This window comes from Nycticebus coucang, chromosome X, assembly GCF_027406575.1.
Source record: "Nycticebus coucang isolate mNycCou1 chromosome X, mNycCou1.pri, whole genome shotgun sequence".
Taxonomy (NCBI): Eukaryota; Metazoa; Chordata; class Mammalia; order Primates; family Lorisidae; genus Nycticebus; species Nycticebus coucang.
The window spans coordinates 148,581,871-148,601,557 of record NC_069804.1 but is presented as its reverse complement, the minus strand read 5'-3'; the positions used below and the strand labels follow the sequence as shown (position 1 = coordinate 148,601,557).

The 19,687-nt window shown below is 36.6% G+C and overlaps 1 protein-coding gene across 3 annotated transcripts in view; it reads right to left on the bottom strand.

Moving 5' to 3' along the window:
- Positions 1–19,687, bottom strand: part of GRIA3 (glutamate ionotropic receptor AMPA type subunit 3) — a 354,742-nt gene that overhangs the window by 68,224 nt on the left and 266,831 nt on the right. For all 3 annotated transcript variants that reach the window (XM_053579897.1, XM_053579896.1, XM_053579898.1), the window contains 2 exons: positions 16,515–16,891; positions 5,233–5,431 (listed from right to left, as the gene is read on the bottom strand). In XM_053579897.1, coding sequence (XP_053435872.1) covers positions 5,233–5,431; positions 16,515–16,891 — 576 coding nt within the window. The remainder of the gene's footprint in view (positions 1–5,232; positions 5,432–16,514; positions 16,892–19,687) is intronic.

The following is a 19,687-nucleotide window of genomic DNA, read 5'->3' as shown; positions in this document are numbered from 1 at the left end:
TTGGCACACCTAAAGACCCTCGTATGGCACACCCTTTGAAAATCACTGTCCTAGAGGGGTAGAGGCCATTTCTGTTTTATTCATCAGCTAGCTGACCTTCCTGCTATGGTTATGGAGAATGATGAATTGACACTGCTGCTAGTCACCATGAAGCACGCTGATAGGCTGATTCATGCTGGGAAGTAGTTCCGTAGAAATAAACACCTTTAGCTTCTCTGGAGGGATAATTATCTAGTTACTGAGATACCTACATTTTATTTTTTATTTTTGGATTCATTGAGGGTACAATAAGCCAGTTACACTGATTGCAATTGTTAGGTAGATACCTACATTTTAAATCAATCTAGTCCCCAGATAATCTCCAAATATGGTGAAAAAGCAAGTCTAGGTATTTTCAGGTGATCTGGCAAAAGCACAGGGATTCGATTTTGTTTACACAGGTGCATGGCTCCTCAGTGCCTAGCATGAAGCTTAGCACATGGAATGAGCTCAAAAAAGAGTTGTTGAAAGAGTGCTGAACAAATAATGGAATCTAAAGCATTATTATGAGCCTGTCTTCATTGTGACATTTCCTCCTTCCTCTTGGAGGCAGATACGAGGTATGTTTTCAGTTGTGAGCATAGTTGTTGGGTGAGCCTCTACTTCCTTGGAGATTGTCCTTTCCATCCAGCTTGAGACTCGTTTGTAGGAAAGACATATGGAACCACAGATCTCTGGTTGCTGAGGGATGGGAAATGCTAACTGTGGCCTCATTGTATCTCTCCCTCTTTCAGAGGCCTGTTTGGCCAGCCCTCAGCATCCTCACCTGTGGTGTCACTCTACCTTTAGTCTTGACCCATGACTCTCACTGTGTATTATATCACATAGGAAAACAAGACTATTTTTGTAAGGCAGCATCACAACAGCCATGTCAAAATTAAAAGACAGTTTTTCTGAGATTGCCAACTGGTATGCACAGCATATATCTCTGGCCTACCATCCTTAAATGTCAACTAATTTTTTGCTATTGCTGTTATGTGTTCCCTAGTGTATAGTTTGGCTGTATCCTCAAACATTTGGTCACATAGTATATATTTGTCTTTCAGCTAATGAAATTTGGTTGCAGTTTTCCAGGTACATTGTTTGTCAAGATCTCAAATTCATCATAGTATTTGGTGAGAAAAAGATTTTTTACATTTTGATGTGTTTTCTAAGGCGAGGGGATGGGCTAAGGAATCAGGGAGGTCTATTGTGTACCTAGCTCAGCTGTAATAAAACTTAAAGTTTCATGGTTAATTTTCTTGATCATGTTATAATGTATGTGCATAGGTGCATGTATAGAAATATTTTTTTCTTTCCCTATATACTTCAAAATTCCTATTATAAATAACCAAAAAATATTGAAGAAATGTGGACTCCAGCTGAAAATGCTGAGAGAGAGAGAAAGAGAGAGAGAGAGAGAGAGAGAGAGAGAGAGAGAGAGAGAGAGAGAGAGAGAGAGAATAGATTATGAATGTGTAGGCAGAATCTAAATACTATTAGCAGGAACTACTTCTCAAATCAGCTTGTGAGAGCCCCTCCTTGTGCTGTCTACATTAAAAAAATTGAAATTAAAATGACTGAGACAACAGTCAAAGACTTTTGTGTTGAGACAAAACATACTTCATGAGTAATTTAAATAGTTTTCATGGTGCTTACCATGTCTGCAACTCACATGACAGGACAATCCTCTTAGTTGCTTCCTGATTAAGTTCCATTCTTCTGCCTGTCTAGGGCACTAGGGCAAGTCACCATTCTCTCTAATCCTCTCTTTTTATATTTCCTTTCTTTTAAAATTATTAATTCATCAATTTTATTTTATTTTTTATTTAATTTTTTTCTTGCTCCCCTGCCAGCCTATATTTATGTTCTTAAAGGGATTTAAATTAGTAGTAAACATTCATTTAAAAAAAAATCTCCTTCTATCTCCCAAACTATCTGCAGTGGGAATATAGCCAACTATCTGGCAAAGAAATCCAGTTCTTTTCTAATATTTCTAGGGGTCTGCAGGCAGAGAAATTTTGGAATTACTTTTTCTCCTAGTGCTCCTTTTTGACATGAATCTGTATCTCCAGAACCTAGTGGAGAATGATCATTTTGGTGCAGCTTTCCAAATCATAGTGGCATTTCTCTGGGCAATGACAATAAAGCTGTCGACTTATTTTTTAACACACGTGCCTATACCTATGGTTGGAATACTTAGTTCTGGAGCTGCTGTCTAAGGAAATCAGTTTTCAAGTCAAGAAAGTTGATAGTAATATTCCATATGTCTCTTCCCACTGCATGCTTTTTGCTTCTTGCCTTTCCTGATGGAACAGGTCCCTCTGTGCCAGTGACTTTATGTGATTGTGAGGTGACAGCTAGGGAAAGCTCAGAAAATGAGAGAAACAAAGGAATCATTTTACAATATCATCATTTTAATGGCAGACTTACTTAGGACAAGCAAAAATGCCTGCAGGGCAATTAGAAAAAAAATTATTTGATTTTTTTTTTCTTTCTTTTAGTGGAAGAACTAGAGGGCTGGCCCCGGGCTGTCTTATGGTATTACTATTTGGTGCCTGTGGTATTTGGTATAGTGTGAGAATGGGAAGAAATGAACTCATATTTGTAAATGCTGCAATGTGATCTCCTTTCATCCTTAAAAGTTAAGAAGGCACGTCAACAGATATTCCCAATGTGTGTGTGTGTGTGTGTGTGTGTGTAGGAGTTATTGTTTTTAAAATTGCCTTGACGCCTTCGGATCACTGAGGGTTAACAGGGAAGGGACATGACTGTGGCTGTCAAGTCCCTAAATGAAAGATGATGTGCTCTTGCTGGCTGACTTCTGTGCCCCATTAGATTCAAGTAAAGGTGGGGCAGGGGAGAACATAGTCAGGAAAAGTGGTTTGGAGACAATTTGGCTGGGTTTCCTTGTATTATATGAATACCAAGCATACACTTTGTTAGGTTTAGCACATTTTCAGTACAAGCAGGCTAAAGAAGTTGATTTTTCTATGCTGTTCATTTGGTTCTACTTTAGATCATGATCCTTTGTGAGCTTCCCTGAAGAACCACACCACACAGTCCTTAATGATATCACTAGTGACCATTTGGGGAAAAGGAAAAAGTGGCATGCCAGAATTAGAAAATGATTTGTACTTCCTTATACCTAGAAATATCCAGCTCCAGCCCATTTCTGTATGAATTACTCATTGGCTAGGAATTGGTGAGCATTAGAAATTAGAATGTGACAATAGCTTTGCTCAGAATTGAATGTCAATTCAAATCAGGCTTGGTAATATGATGCTTTTTAATAAAACCATCATTGAATGACCTAGTAGACACTTTCCTGGTTTTTAAGAAAGTCACAGAATGAGTAGGGGATGGGGTCTGGCCATGAGGACAATGCCTATTTGGTCACACCTTCAAGCCTTTGTGCTAATAAATCTTCCCATCTTTTCAGATAACCTCCTTTTGCCTGCACTATGGATCAATGGACTTTGAAAGCATAATGGGAATTGATGTCATTTATTGATTACCATTTAAAAGAACACCTTGGTAATTTCTAATTGATGTTGAAGGGAAAAATGCTTTCTAGTGGAATAAGTATCTCTTATCAGAGGGTCCAAGCCTAGTGTCTTGTTATCCTAAGTGGCTAATTACTTCAAATAGCAACTTGATACCTATTGGGATGGTGGACATAGCACTGTTGAAGATTGATACTAAACCAGATTTCTACGGAACTGATTATGTTCTGACTATCCAGCATATGGAAATCCCTGGTTTCTAGCTCTGACACATGTGAGTGATTTCATAAGGGCAGGGGACTGTTCCCCCAAATGCTTTTGGGACTGCCATAGTAGTGAGTGTCAAGGCCAGATTAGTTCCAGAAGGTCATCATATCATTTTGATGCTTCCAACACTGGACGTCTCTTCCCATTTGGGGATTATTATTTGCTCAGTAAACAGGCAGTAGAGGTGATATATGGATATTCTGAGCCAATGAGATTTCTATGAAGGGTTCCCAAACAAACACTTTCTCCTTCCAGGAGTAAAAACAGGTTTTAGTTAATTTCTATAATGTCAAGAATACTCTTTTTCTGGTTTCCCATGAAATAATTGGACAAATCTCATGATACTACATGTACAAATATATTTTGTACTGATTATTAAAATTAGTCTGTTTAGAACCAACATCTATTTATTTTGGACCTTTGAGGAAAAGTCAGTAATTATACCTGCCAACCAATGACTTGATTATTGATTGGAGAGAGTGACTAAGATTTTCCTTCTACCTACCATTCAAATGGCTTCTGTATCATTGCTATAACCAGTTGCAGTGATTACAGTAGCAGGTGTGGTATTGTATAGAATGGGTCCATTTTCTAATCTAAACCAACATATTTTCCTTGCTGGGACAACTGAAAAACACTTGAGTTATTAAAAACTTCATTAGTATTATTTCCCATAGTCTAGTCACCACAGAACAAAGATCTTGATAGTTCATGTAAAAGTAGCTTATCCATCATATTCTTCTGTCATTTTCTGCTTCAATCTCCTTTCATCTTTTCTTTTGACAGAGCTTACATAGCTTTATAAACTCTTGCTAGTGAATAATTTGCTGCTACCCCAAAATAATTGGCCAATGAGGGATAGGGATATAAGTCCAATCAAGGTATTAAAATAATTATCATCTTCCTTGAAAATTGAATTATCACCATGTACATGAATACTTGAATCAACTTTATTGTATTTCAATAGAAAACCAATGTTTTGAATAGAGTATGTACTTTCATATAGTCCATCACTCACTGGAGTCCTAGTCAGAGTCAATTATTTGTACGAGTTGCTGAGACAAAAACCACTGCTTTTGTAAAAGCTAGAAGGAAGAATAAGTATTATTTAGTTTAATCCCCTCATATTTAAGTAAGGGGACTGAAGCCAACAGAAGTTAAATGACTTGCCCAAGGACAACCACTTTGTAGTAGTGTTGAGTTTCTAATCTAGGAGTTTGAACTTAGTACTCTCAACTTGTCACTTGGTATGTCTCACATATGTCTTAGTTCTAAAGGACAATAAAGTAGGTCACCAACTAGGCAGTATTGTATTTAAAATGCTCTCCTTCCATAACATTCCCACTCTTTCCCAACCTTCCCTTAAAAGCATGAATTTACCTTTGTGAGAAGATATGATAAAATAAAAACTAGCAGGCCCAATTAACTACAAAGAACTTACTCTGAAAAATTCTTTTGTCGAACCGGAGTCCAGGGTCCCATATGCAATTTCAGTCTGCTTAGCTAAGTCTTCAGCACTCTCTATGGGAGAAACCATCCTCTCCACAGTCAGGAAAGCAGCGAGATTTGCAGTGTAGGAAGAAATTATGATCAGGGTGAAGAACCACCAAACCCCTCCAACAATGCGCCCGGAGAGTGATCTACAAAACAAAATGAAAACAAATCCAAACCCAGAGGGACCAGATTTCAGCTTAAGAAATACTCATCTTTGTTTTTTTTTTTTTTTTTTTAGAAAGAGGAGTGGCTTCATTATAGAAAGGAAACAGATGAAAAACAAAAGTCACATGCTAACAATGTCACCCCATGTCATGATGGCATATGATGATGGTGCATGCACACATTGATATTCAGACCTGTACAGGTTTCAAAGTAGAGTTTTTAAAGAATGAGACAGGGTCTCATTGTGTTGCTTAGGCTGGACTTGAATTCCTAAGCATAAGCGATCCTCCCTCCTCAGCCTCCCAAGTAGCTGGAACTACAGTCATGTGCCACTGCCATGCAGGATTTTTTTTTTTCTTTTAGTTACAGGAAAAAACATCTTTTTTTAAAGTAAGAATTTAACTGATTGACTTATCTACTACGAGCTTTGCTGGGCTTGCCTGTGGAAGTAAATGGTTCTCAGCCTTTTGGCTACACATTAGATTCACCTGAGATATTTAAAAATACCTCATACCCTGGCCCACCCCAAACCAATAAAATCAGAACCTAGGAGGTGGGACCCACACATCCATATTTTTAAAAGGTTTCCAGATGATTACAATATACAGCCAAGATTGAGAACCACTGATGTTAGGTGATGTCATGGGAGAAACACGTCAAAAATCTTTCCACATTTGAAAAGAAATGGATAGGAACTAGTAAGTGGGTACCATTCACTTTGAATTTAATAAATTTAATAAAGGCATTGCCATTTTGTGGAGTTGGTCACCCGCAAGACAGGGAACTAGATGATTGTATTTATTATCATCTTCATATAAATGGCTGGTGGGGCTCAGGAGATCAAAATGCTTCCCTTTTACAAACTAATCTTCACCACACAGAATAGGCCCCAAACCAAATAAGAAACTACTTGTATAATAGGATTTGAGAGGCACTAAAAGGCTTGTTTCCTCCATCCCCTCCTCTCCCCTCAAACCAAAACCATCCTCCTGGCTTGCTGTTGAAATTCTTACTGTTGGAATCACTCTGTGTGTTGTCTTCAGGAGGTTTGATCAAAGTGTAACATATTACTTCAGCAGCACCCATTGTTTATCCAATTAGTAGGGAATCGAACAGAAGATGGGTAAATTTTGATAAGGTGAACATTTGTTCTTAAATGTTACTATTCATTGACATTACCTGAGGTGCTTGTTAAAAATGCAGATACAGAATATCTTAATGCCTAAGAAACTCAGGCTTAATGTCCTTAAGCATCACAGGTGATTCTGCTGCATATGGCCTGCAGACCAAACTAAGAAACCTACTACATCAGTGATTTTCAACTTTGCTGTACACAAACATCATCTGGGAAACGAGTCAAAACACAACAAAACAAAAAGACAGAAATACCTTGCCTATGCTCCATCCCAGACCAATTAAATCAGAATCCTAGGGGTTGGGCATGAGCAGCAACATCTTTAAAAAATTTCAGATGAATATGAGGGTACATATGATTAGATTACATTGTTTGCATTTGTAAGGTAAATTCTGAGTTGTGTTCTTCACTTGGATGTTTGCGATATACTTGTACATTGTACTTGTGGAGTGGGAACTCACAAACTCTCTGTGCCCTTCCTCCTCCTCCCTTCTTGAATTTGAACATAGGCAAGGTATTTCTGTGTTTTGTTTTGTTTTGTTTTGACAAAGGTGAAACTGGTAGATTAAGAACCACCTTCTCTCAAGTGAGCAGGTGGTTGTTAATCTACCAGTTTCACCTTAGTATTGAGTACATGTGATGCTTGTTTTCCATTCTTGTGATACTTAGGAAAATCTCCAAATCCTTCTGGTTGTTACAAAAGATAGTAAATCCCCATCTTTTGCGGCTGCATAGTATTCCATGGTATACATATACCACATTTTATTAATCCATTCATGTATTGAAGGCCACTTGGGTTGTTTCTGTATCTTTGCTATTGTGAACTGAGTTGCAGTAAACATTCTGGTGTATATGTTCTTATGGTAAAATGACTTTTTTTTTCTTTTGGGATTGCAGTATCAAATGGAAGGTCTACTTTTAATTCTTTGAGGACTCTCCATACGTCTTTCCGTAAAGGCTGTACTAGTTTGCAGTTCCACTAACAGTGCAGGAGTGTCCCCATCTATTTGCAGAAGCATTTTATAAAATTCTCCAGGTACAGCCAGGGTTGCAAGTCCTACATCATGAATACTACTCAGGGAGTGTGGGAAGTTAGGGGGCAGTGTGAAGTCATTGAATGCTCAATGGTGGGTAATGGCTTGTATTCAGGAAACCATCTCCTTCACGATGTTGCTGGAGGATAGCTCTGTCTGTAGAAATGAAAATCTGCTCCCTAGGCTTTATAAAACATTGCCACATCATCCCTAGGATAATTCTGCTGTGTGGCAGAGCTCCATCCTTGTTACGCTGTGTTCTTCCATGCCCAGAAAAGCTCACAGGAAGAGAACCCACTCTGTCATAAAGTCAAGAATAGGCGTAGGAGCCTGGCACATCTCCATGCTCCGTGGGAAGAGGGTAGTTACGGGCTGAGAGCTGGCAAATCAAGCTCTTCTCTGTCTGTACTAGCATTTTACCACTTTGAAGCAAATTTAAATTCCTGTGTCCCAAGATAACCTTTTTTTAGCCTCTGGAAAATTCAGTAGTTTTAGTTGTTATACTCTGATCAAATACTTTTGGCAGATCTTTTGATGAATAGTATCTTTTATAGGTTAACTATAACAAACCTGCTTGTTTTTTTTTGCTTTTTTTTTTTTTAAGTCTGTAGTGCCTGTTGGTCTCCAGATGCCTAAAACAACCCTTAATTATTTATATATTTATTTTTATGTACAAAATCACTTTTAGATTTGCAGATGTTCAATTCTGCTTTATAATAGATTTTTTCTAAATAATAGGTACACTATCTTAGAATTTCATCTGGGAACATTTGTCTTTTAATCAGAAAAAGTAAAAACATCTGGATGAGTCAGAAAAGAACGTGTCACATTTTCAAATGCTAAAAGTATACTGATGGTTTCCATTATGAATTCAGACCTTTCATAGCTTTTCTCCATTGTTGTCATATAAATTTAATTTATTCTGGACTGATATGATGCTAGAAATAATTTTTCTGTGTAAAAGATTAATACTGTAAAGGAACATCCATAGTAATAGGGTAATAAAAATAATAATAATAGCTAATACCTATTGAGCACTTCCTATGTACCAGGCTGTGTGCTAATTGCTTTACATATACTCTTTTAATTCTCCATTCCTATGGTTAGATACTATTTTACAGATAAGCCAACAGAGGCATTTTACAAATAAAAGAACTGAGGCACAGAAAGGAGAAATGAAACATCTATGCTTACACACTAGGGAAGGAATACCCACATTTTTTTGTAGTATAAAACACCCATATTTTGTATTAAAAAACCCACAGTGGTGTGTAAATTTCAGAAGGTAAAATTTTCCTACAAACACAGAAATATAGTTGCAGGAAAATGAAACATATTTGGATAATTATTATTTATTGTCTGTTGTTCCCTTGGAATGAAACTGTGAATGTCATCCTTATTTGGAATGATGGGCTTTTGCCCATACCAAACTGACTTGGAGTAATTCCAGAATCACGGTTTGATATGGAAAGAGGTACATTCCGCTGCTGTGACTACTAATGGTAGTTTATGCATTGTCTACTCAAAATGTGGAGAAAAATACAGTAATTTATGGAAATTACATTGTGCTAGTCTATTGAGGCTAATGGACTGAGGCTGTGTCTGTCTGATTTAAAATCAAGCCTGCACATAATGATCTGGTTATTTTGGCCACCTTAATACTGACTGATTATCATGTGCTTGATCTGAATGACTTAGCTGAGATTGGTCGTTGACATGACTGAAAATAAACCTAAATGCAAAATGATCATTGTCATGGCCTCTTGTCTACATAGTTATTGACTTTGACCATTATGTAGTTAATATCATGATACTCCTATGGGTATGGAGAATTTCTGTTACACACAGAAATGGTACAGTAGTATCCACACACCTCAGTATAGATGGAAGAAAGAGTTTCCATGGAATTAGTGTGGAATGCACTCAATATTCTCCCCTTAAGACTGTAGTTGCTTTGATGAAAGATTTGATAAAACTTCCACTACTTTCTTTCCTTGTTTGGCATGAACACCTGAATCCTTTCACTGGGAAAAAGGTGCAGTGGAACCCACAGGGAAGAGGCTCCATAAGCATTTTTACATTTACCTTTTCTCATTAGTGAGACTGTAGCCACTTAAACCCACATTTCACATGGAGGCTATATAAAAAGTGACTGATAGGTCAACCCCATCACATTTTATAAAGTATCTATTAAAACAAGACAAGACTTTATAGCTGAGTTAAAAAGACCTGTCATTTTTCAGTATCTTTCCCTCTGCTAATGTAGCTGCAAAATGTTTAACATTCATTTCAAATAGTTTTGTTGCACAAGAGATTTCAAGGTTAGCATAATGAAATGGCTGTAAAATGCTACACACTTAGTTTTTATAAAAGTGCATTATAAGAAGTGTATCATACTTTTTGGAGAAATGTAAGAGGAGACGTGAAGTTAATGAAAGCAAATTAGCAACGAGAGAAAAACAGATATGTAAAAGCATTGCAAAATATGCACATCAAATAATATACAATGCTCCTGTTATCTGTAATCACAAGAAACTAGAGCTTCTGAGTTAATAATAAAATGTATTTTATAGCCTCTGAAATGATAATAAAAGTGATCTATGTGCTGTAACCTTCATCCTGTAAGTAAATTTTATAATCTGCACTTTACAGGCTTTGCAAGATGAAGAGCTAGGACTGAAAACTGCTTCTCCTTTATACAAACTCTTTTATCATTTTTCCCCTCTTTTTTCTTCCAAAGTATGCATTTCTACATTCCATTCAATACTGTGTCTGTGACAGATTCTTTAAAAATGTGCAGAATCAATCTTTGGCTCTTGTAGTCTTGTCTGATGGGAATAAGTAACCATGTCCCAAAGAGTGAAAACTACAGCTTTCAGCCAGAAAAAGTCATGAAATAGTTGTAATAAAAATCCTGCTATTACATCATTAATTTATTACCACATCACTACTGCTTTGAAGTGAATTTGCAGTAAGATGAAGACAGTGGTCATACATCAGCAGAGGAAAGGATATTACTTAAAATGGAGCCAAAAATTCTTTCGCCTTTATCTCATTCATTTTATACCCTTCATGTCTTTTAGTATTCTGCACATACTTTGCATTTTAAAGGAGGATCTATGTTTTAGCTAATCTGGATGGAATCCCTGCCCTCTTCTCTAATGTACTTGATACCTTGAAAACTTAACAGGAGAGTGGTTCTCAACCTGTGGGTCACGACCCCTTGTAACAATGAAAATACATCGTGGTGTTAGGAAGGTTGAGAACCACTGCTTTAGCCTAATCTGTACACAGTAGTCAGGTTCAAGGTAGTCTGTTCCGACTAGTTTCTCTGTAATAATTACTACAACCCTCATATCCTCAACTTGTTTAGTCCTCAAATGTCCCTGCAGATTCACAGAAAGTCAGCAGGGGGAGTATTTGTCTGGAAGGACTTGGGCTCTGGACTGCTGAGTGGTTCTATCAAAGTTTTGTAAAGGAAATAACTTTCAGATTAAACAAAAAGTTGCAACCTCCTGCCAATATCAGTAAGACGGAGTGGAATAATACAATGAAAATATCTGCAAGAGGCGTAATCTTTAGCAAAAGCAGTATATGTGATGAGGAAGGAATGTTGTGGGATATTTCTCATTGGAGTTTTAGGAACTAAACTGCAAATGCAATATTATCTGTTAGTATTTGTGAAACTAAAATGAGTAAGTGCTGCCAGTTTAATGACAACATCTACCATTTATCGAGAATTTATATGGCAGGCACTAGGCTTTACCTTTTACAGATGAAGAACTGAGGCTTACTAAGGTTTTAGTGATTTGTCCTGGGTTATAAAACTGCTAAGCAGATTGTGAATCTAGGGAGGCTAACTCCAGCGCCCACATGCCTAACCACTATGCTGCTTCCATCTGGCTGCATCCACTGCCTATCTCCTCATGCCTTCTCCCAACTACCCCCAAAAATTCAGTTTGCATGTGGATTACATTGATTGTCCTCTCTGAAGTTGACTCAGCCTCCAGCTTCATGTAGAAAAAGACATTTGCTCTGAACAATAGAGGTAGTTGAAAATATCAAACCTAATACGGACACCATCTTTAAGCTTGTAGGTAATTGTTAATAACTTTATTTGATGGAAATGAATGCTGCCAGTGGTTTTTCTCATGATGTCTCATTGCTGATTTTCCAGTCTTTTACTTTGCACGCTCAAAAATATTTTAAATGCTCACTGTCTACTTCCACCAACAAGCAGAGCAAAAGTGGAGTTTCTCCAGTGGTTGGGAGACTAGAACACAGCTCTTATGCCTGAGCAAGAGGAAAGGAATGGACCAAATAGTGTACTTTCAGGTTGGTAGTTGGAGGCAGTATGTGGTAGTGAAAATAATGGTGCTGCTGGTTCTTAAAATCTCCATGAGCTTGGGTTCCATCACATTATCTCTCTGAGTGCTTTTCTCCTTTGTCTGTGATATGGGAAAATGCAACATTAAGTGGAAATAGCATGTGTTTTAGAATTGGAGCTCGGTTTATATTCTGGCTCTGCAATTAGTTGTGACTGGGAAAATTATTTAATCTGAGTGTCACCTTTTTCAACTTTAAAGTAAGTTTAATGCCCACCCTGCAGTGGTATTTTTAGGATTAAAATCCTTGTAATAATGCAGGTAAAGTGCCCATACACAGTAGGAGCTCAGGGAAGATTGTTGTCCCTCTATTCCTGGTAAATGGAAACAGTTGGAATAATTTATATCTGACATCTCCTCCTGCTCTAATATTTGTTAATTCTGCTTTAAAGTGTGGTCTCTTATAATTCCTTCAATTGCTTCAATTTTGAGAAAAGTCAGAGTGTACAATGCACGCTCACATTCTGGGCTTTCTGGGGCGTTGGCATTTCATTGTAGCCATTAAACAAAGTATAGTGCTGGTGTTTACAGTCAAGGCAACCACAAATCTTAGAGTATACTATGTTATTAAGAATTTCTAAATCTGTTAATAGAAAAACATCACAGTGAGGCTTGCTGTTATACAATTGAGCACAAATATATAGCCAATAGAGCTCTCAAGACAAGGAGAAACATGTTTCCTCTTTGCTGGTGTGTAATAAATATGCTAAGAAGTATAACATTTTATTGAGGGTTAAAGATACATTTTCTTTTGAAGGACAGTGTTAAAAGTGGAATTACCCATGTGGTAGAAAATGTAGAGCTCATAAATGTAATAATTTATTACTCAAAAAGCCCAGTAAGAGTAATACTTATTATTCTAAGGCAGTGTTTTTCTGTAGGTTGTGTACCCTATTGCTGGGTTGAGTAGTGACCAGCATTATAATACATGAAACAGAATAGAAGAGATCAGAGTGTGTGGCACATGGTAAGGGTAAAGTCTGGTGAACCTTTTTTTATAGACATATATGTATACTGGGTTGTGATGGAAATGTATTTCTTGCTGTGGGTCATGGTCAAAAAATTTGAAAGCCATCACTCTATATGGCAGTATCTAGTGCAGCATAATAAAATTTGTACTGTGAAGAAAAGCAGTTGATATATTTCAGTGCTGTACAAGAGACACAGCTTGAATTCTACCTCCAAAATTAAAAAAAAAAACACAACTGTTCAATTTGTCATTTTCAGGTCATCATATTTAAGTTAGTAATTAAGGGAGCAATATGCATAAATACTAAAAGCCAGAAGAGTCCTGTTTTAGTATGTAGAGTAGTATGCAGTACTCTAGTGGGGATACCACAAATTTAGTTTTGAAAATTCACTTATGGAAACCCATAAAATCTCTAGCCTTAATGACTCTTTAGCATTGTCTCAACACAGATTACCAGCCATGTTAAAAATCATTCAAGGGTGGTGCTTGTGGCTCAAAGGGGTAGGGCACCGGCCCCATATGCCAGAGGTGGTGGATTCAAACCCAGCCCTGGCCAAAACTTCAAAAAAAAAAAATCATTCAATTACAGGAAGGCTATATTAACTAGTGTGATGAAAATGTGTCAAACTGTTTATAAAACCAATGTATGGTGTCCCATGATCGCATTAATGTACACAGCTATGATTTAATATTAATAAAAAATATATAAATCATTCAATTACAGGATCATTCAGAAATCATAGTCTTTTGAAGCGAACATTTAAAAAAAAACTAGCAAAATAAACAAATTCCCAGATGATATCACAAAATGACACACAGTCTAAGCACAAAAGGAACAGGAAGTAAGATAATTTAGAGAATCTGTTCAAGCAAATTGAGGATGACAAAAAAAAGTGTGAGTTTGACAACCAAGGCTTGCCTCACAAGGCTATTCTAAAAAGCTGTTGAAGATGGTTACCAGTGAGTTATACTGCAAAAGTTCATTTTAAATGTTTTGTGCTCCAAGTGGATTATTTCAAATTGAAGTGTGCTTTAAAACATGGTAGGAATCTTTCAAGTCCTTATATTCTAAATGAAATCCCTACATATTTGTATAATTCAATTCACTCTGGCCAGTATTTGGATTAATGTTCAATTTTACCAAAACCTACAATTTTTTTCTAATTATAAAGATGTTACATTCACTTACAATTTTTTTTTGATTATGAATTCACTACCATTTTTTTAGGTGGTAATAAGTGAATGAGGCCTAGAACATTCACGTTTAATATTTTTAATAGCTTTACTTATATAACATTTGCATATAATAAAACTCACTAGTATAAGTATACAATGATTTTAGTAAATATAGAGTTGTGCAACCATTGTCACAATCCAGTTTTAGAGAATTTTTGTCACCCTAAAAAGTTCTCTCATGCCAATTTGTTGTTAATCCTGGCAAGCCTAGGATTAGGGTGATGCAAGTGAGACATTTGCCCTGCACACAAAATTTAAGGGAAGAATGGAAGAAAAAGTATCCAATATACTCAGCCCTACTGTAAAACTAATTTATAGCTTTCATATGAAAGCTATAGCTCAATTATAGTCCAAGAATATGGAGAAAGGGGAGAGGGAAGGGAGGAGAGAGGGGAGGATGGGTGGAAGGAGGGTGATTGGTGGGATCACACCTACAGGGCATCTTACAAGGGTACATGTGAAACTTACTAAATGTAGAATATAAATGTCTTCACACGATAACTAAGAAAATGCCATGAAGGGTATGTTAACCAGTTTGATGAAAATATTTCAAATCGTGTATAAAACCAGCACATTGTACCCTGTGATTACATTAATGTACACAGCTATGATTTAATAAAAAAAAAATTTAAGGGGGTGTGAAAATATCATTAAACAAGATAAATAGTGTTTAGGTACAATATTATAAAAAATCAAAATGAATTTAACAACCCCCATGATGAACAAAATATGAAAACTTCAAATACAGTCTGTATCTAATCCCTGCATTTGTTCTTTTCACCCTTGCTTGCCTCACCTGAGTACTGGTCCTGATTATTATTTTTGCTTCCTTCAAGCTCCTCCAACAACCACTAATGACTTTGTTTCTATGGATTTGCCTGTTCTGGACAAATGCAATCATACAACATGGAATATTGAATAAATGAAATTCAATAAATGGTATGGTATAATATGTAATCTTTGTGTCTGACTTATTTCACTAGCATAATGTTTTCAAGGTTTATCCATGTTATAGCATGTCAGTAGTCTATCCTTTTTAATTGCTGAATTGTATTTCATGGTATGGATATGCCATTTTGTTTATCCATCAATTAGTTGTTGGACATTTGAGTTGTTTCTGCTACTATGAACATTTGTATATAAATCTTTACGCGGATGTATGTTTTCCTCTCTAAGGTAAATAGTTAAGAAGTAAATTGCTGTGTCATATTTTAAGTGTATATCTTACTTTATAAGAAGCTACCAAACTATTTTCCAAAGTGGCTGTAGCATTTTGTTATTTTCACTATTAATGGATGAAAGTTCCAGGTGTTCCACATCCTCACTACCACTTGGTATTGTCTGCCTTTTTGTTTATAGCTATTCTTGAAGATCTGAAGCAGTATCTCTTTGTTGTTTTAATTTGCATTTTGCATTTCCCTGATGAGTAATAATGTTGAGCATGTTTTCATATGTTTATTAGCCACTCGTATATCTTCTTTAGGGAAATGTCTATTCAAATCTTCTGTCCATTTTAAAAATTGGTTTGTCTTCTTTTTATTGTTGCAAGAGATTATTATATATTATGAATACAACTCCTTAATCAGATATATAATTTGCTAATATTTCCTCTCAGACTCTAGCTTGTTTTTTCATTTTTAATGATGTCTTTTGAAATGCAAGGTTTTGAATTTTGATGGTCAGTTTATCAAATTTTTAATTAATTGTGTTTTTTGTGTTCTAAGAACTCATTCTCCAATCCAAGGTCACACAGATTTTCTCCTACATTTTCTTTGAGAAGTTTTATAGTTTTAGCTAGAAAACTTCAGTGGAATGGTACAATGAATAGTTCCAGGAAATCTGAGAGCAAAATGCAAAAGGGAGGACACTGAATGGGGAAGGTATGAGGGTTTTAAAGAAGAGTTCTATCTTTGAATTTTTGTCTAGATCTAATCTCTTGAATGAGAAAACATTTTAGCATAATCATTGAAGAAACTGTGTCTGTTTGATCCGATCAAGATTTAGCTTGTGCTTTATCTGAATAATATTAATATTAGCTGGCAATATTATCTTTATCCAAAATTTAAATGTTTGCTCTAATGTATACACAATACCATAGAAATGCATAAAGACATTTAAAGCAACACCAATGACATACTCACTTTATGGGTGTAAGCAAACAAAATGACTTGATGGTAATTTGTCGTTGGATGGAATGTTAAAATGAAAACAATCTGGAGTTGAGATGGATGAATACCAGATGAACATGAATGGAGCATGGCCATAAAAATTCAACAAGGTGTTGGCTATGATACAGACACGAACCTTGGAGAAATATCACATCCTTGCTGCATAAAGGCACCCAAGGAAAACCAAAGACTGTTAAATATTCCAAATTCATTTGGAGGATCAGGAGGGCTTTGTGGGTCCCGAGGTTCTTCATTGTTGTCTTCCAAGTGCCATTCATAAGGGCTGAATCTGCTGACTAGGAAAAGAACTACACTGACTCCAATGTAGGCGAAGACAATGCACATCCAGATTTCATAAGCCAAGGGATCCAGAAAGGAGAATACACCTGGTTTTGATTTCTGAGGCTTCTTTATCATGATGGAGATGCCTAGGCTCATGAATGGCTTTGAAAAATCTATGACTTCTTCACGGACCAATGTTATAGTGAGTGGAGCAACAGCTATATCAGCTCTCTGGAAAAAAAGTAAAACATATATGACTTGTAGAGACAGTATTCCAATCAGCCACTTGCTACTTAACATACTTCTTTGGTGGAAATATAAAGTCTTAAATCACTACAACCAATAGATTTGTCAATGCTTAGAATAGAAATGTAGCGTATTTGATGGGTTCTAACATGTTTTAACTTCATAGTAAATTAAAGTAAGGGGACTGGCCTTTTGTCTTCTGAGACATATTATATTGGCTTAGAGCAACTGACTCCATTTTTTCCCCTGATTTTTTTGGTTACCTTGCAATTCAACTTTTACTCCCTTGTAATATATCACTGTTTAACTCTTGTTTTCTTATATTAATTTTCATGTTCTTCTGTCTTATTTCCCTCACTTGACAGAAAATTCTTGTGGAGAAAGCATAATACCTATACCTATGACTCAAGTTTACTCCCTTGTAACATATCACTGTTTAACTCTTATTTTCTTATTTTAATCTTCATGTTCTTCTGTCTTATCTCCCTCACTTGACTGAAACCGCTTGTGGAGAAAGCATAATGGCCTACATGTTTTACATCTACCTTACTCCTTACCATGAGGTACAACACAGGGCTACAATATTCAGTTTAATTCTTGGGTGTTTGAGATCTTATATTACTCTTGGATTATTTTTTGAGTGTGTATCTATTAAAGCATTGGATTTTGAAGGAAGGGGCTCAATATTCTATTTTTGTGTCTATCACTACAACAGATTCTGAACTAAAGAAATTGTAAATGCCTAAGAAATAACTTGTTGATTATGAAATATGATCTATACAAACATGAAAGAATCTACATGAGCAGTAACAAGGGTAATATAGTTATTAGACTATATATTTATATAGTAAACTACATTTTCTAGTGATAAATATCAGTGTAGCACTCACATATATTGGATCAATAAAATAAATGTCAGTAGTTCATTGCATAATTAACTGAGGCAAAGGCAAACAAAGTTTTTGTATTAATCCCATGAAAACAGGCACTGGGAATTTCTGCATTGATCTCTTTTTTTTCTACGATTGTTCCATTCCAATGGCAGTAGGTCTTAGACTGGAGTCAGGCCTTAAAATGCACACAGAAAAATGCTTCTGACTGATGAAAGGCTTTTAGATGGTATGTCACACATAAAGTGAAAACACCAGTTTTGATCATTTTTTTCCATGTTAAATACAGTTATGTCTCTATATACTTACCAATGGGGAGAGGTGAGAAAAGAATTATAAAGTCTGAGATAAAGTATATTTTCAAATAAATGAAGGTTTACTGCCTTGAATTATATATGTTAACTCAAACCAGTTGAGAAATACTCCTTAATTAATTAAAGGGGAAAAGCAGATGATAAACACTAGCTAATATTTACCGAGTGCTTCCTCTAGTAAGGTACTATGCTGACCATCTCATACATATAATCTCATTTAATTCTCACAGCAACCTTGAAATTGGTATGGTTATCTTTCCCATGTTAGAGATGAAGAAATTGAAGCACTGAAAGGCTGGGATTAGAACCCTGGTATTCCGAACTCTCTTAACCAGCATCATGTTCTAACTCCATCAGGCGTCCTCAAACTTTTTTTTTTTTTTTTGTAGAGACAGAGTCTCACTGTACCACCCTCGGTAGAGTGCCATGACATCACGCGGCTCACAGCAACCTCTATCTCTTGGGCTTATGCGATACTCTTGCCTCAGCCTCCCAAGTAGCTGGGACTACAGGCGCCCGCCACAACGCCCGGCTATTTTTTGGTTGCAGTTTGGCCGGGGGGGCTGGGTTTGAACCCGCCACCCTCGGCATATGGGGCTGGCACCCCACTCACTGAGCCACAGGTGCTGCCCAACCTCAAACTTTTTAAACAGGGGCCAATTCACTGTCCCTCAGACCGTTGGAGGGCCACACTATAGTTTAAAAAAGCAAACTATGAACAAATTCCTACGCACACTGCACATATCTTATTTTGAAGTAAAAAAACAAAACGGGGACAAATACAATCACACCTCCTCATGTGGCCCGCGGGCTGCAGTTTGAGGACCCCTGCCATAGATACTTGCAGGTTTCTATGATACACTACTTTTATTTGCAATTATGAAACCCAGCCAACCCCCTCAGGTTCATTACAACTATCCTAGGTGCTAGGAATGAAGGCATGAACAAGACAGACAAAAGTACTTACCCGAATGGAGGGCATCCTTACATCCTCTATATTCTAGTGGAAGTTGCAGAAAGCATGCAGAAGCCACTACCTACTGACAAAATCTACATTGGCAGCTCACCAACATCTCAAACTCATTCTTTCTCAAATGTTACTTATCATTTATCATTCCAAAGTAGATTATTCTCTACTTCGTATATCATTCCATGTCTGTAAATCACCTGGAAGGTTACCTGAGCTTATTCCAAACTTTTCACCTTTCCTAATCCTTATTAGTCATACCTTCTCTCCAGATGATCTTGTCTCTTTCTTTACTGATAAGATGGAAGCCATCTGATGTAAGCCCTGTCTCCTTGGTGGTCCCTCTCTCCTTATTAACATATTGTAACTGCTTTATCCATTGTAGCAACCTATGTAACAGGACATGTAGCAACCTATGTAATAGGATATGTAGCTGTTTATGTAACAGGATATGTAGCAACCTAGATAATAAGATATGTAGCAACCTATGTAACAACATATGTAGTGATCTATGTAACAACCTATGTAGCAACCTATGCAGCAAGATGTGTAGGAACCCTGACAGTGGGCTTGCAGAGACAAAGTGGCAGTTTTTTGAAACATACAAGCA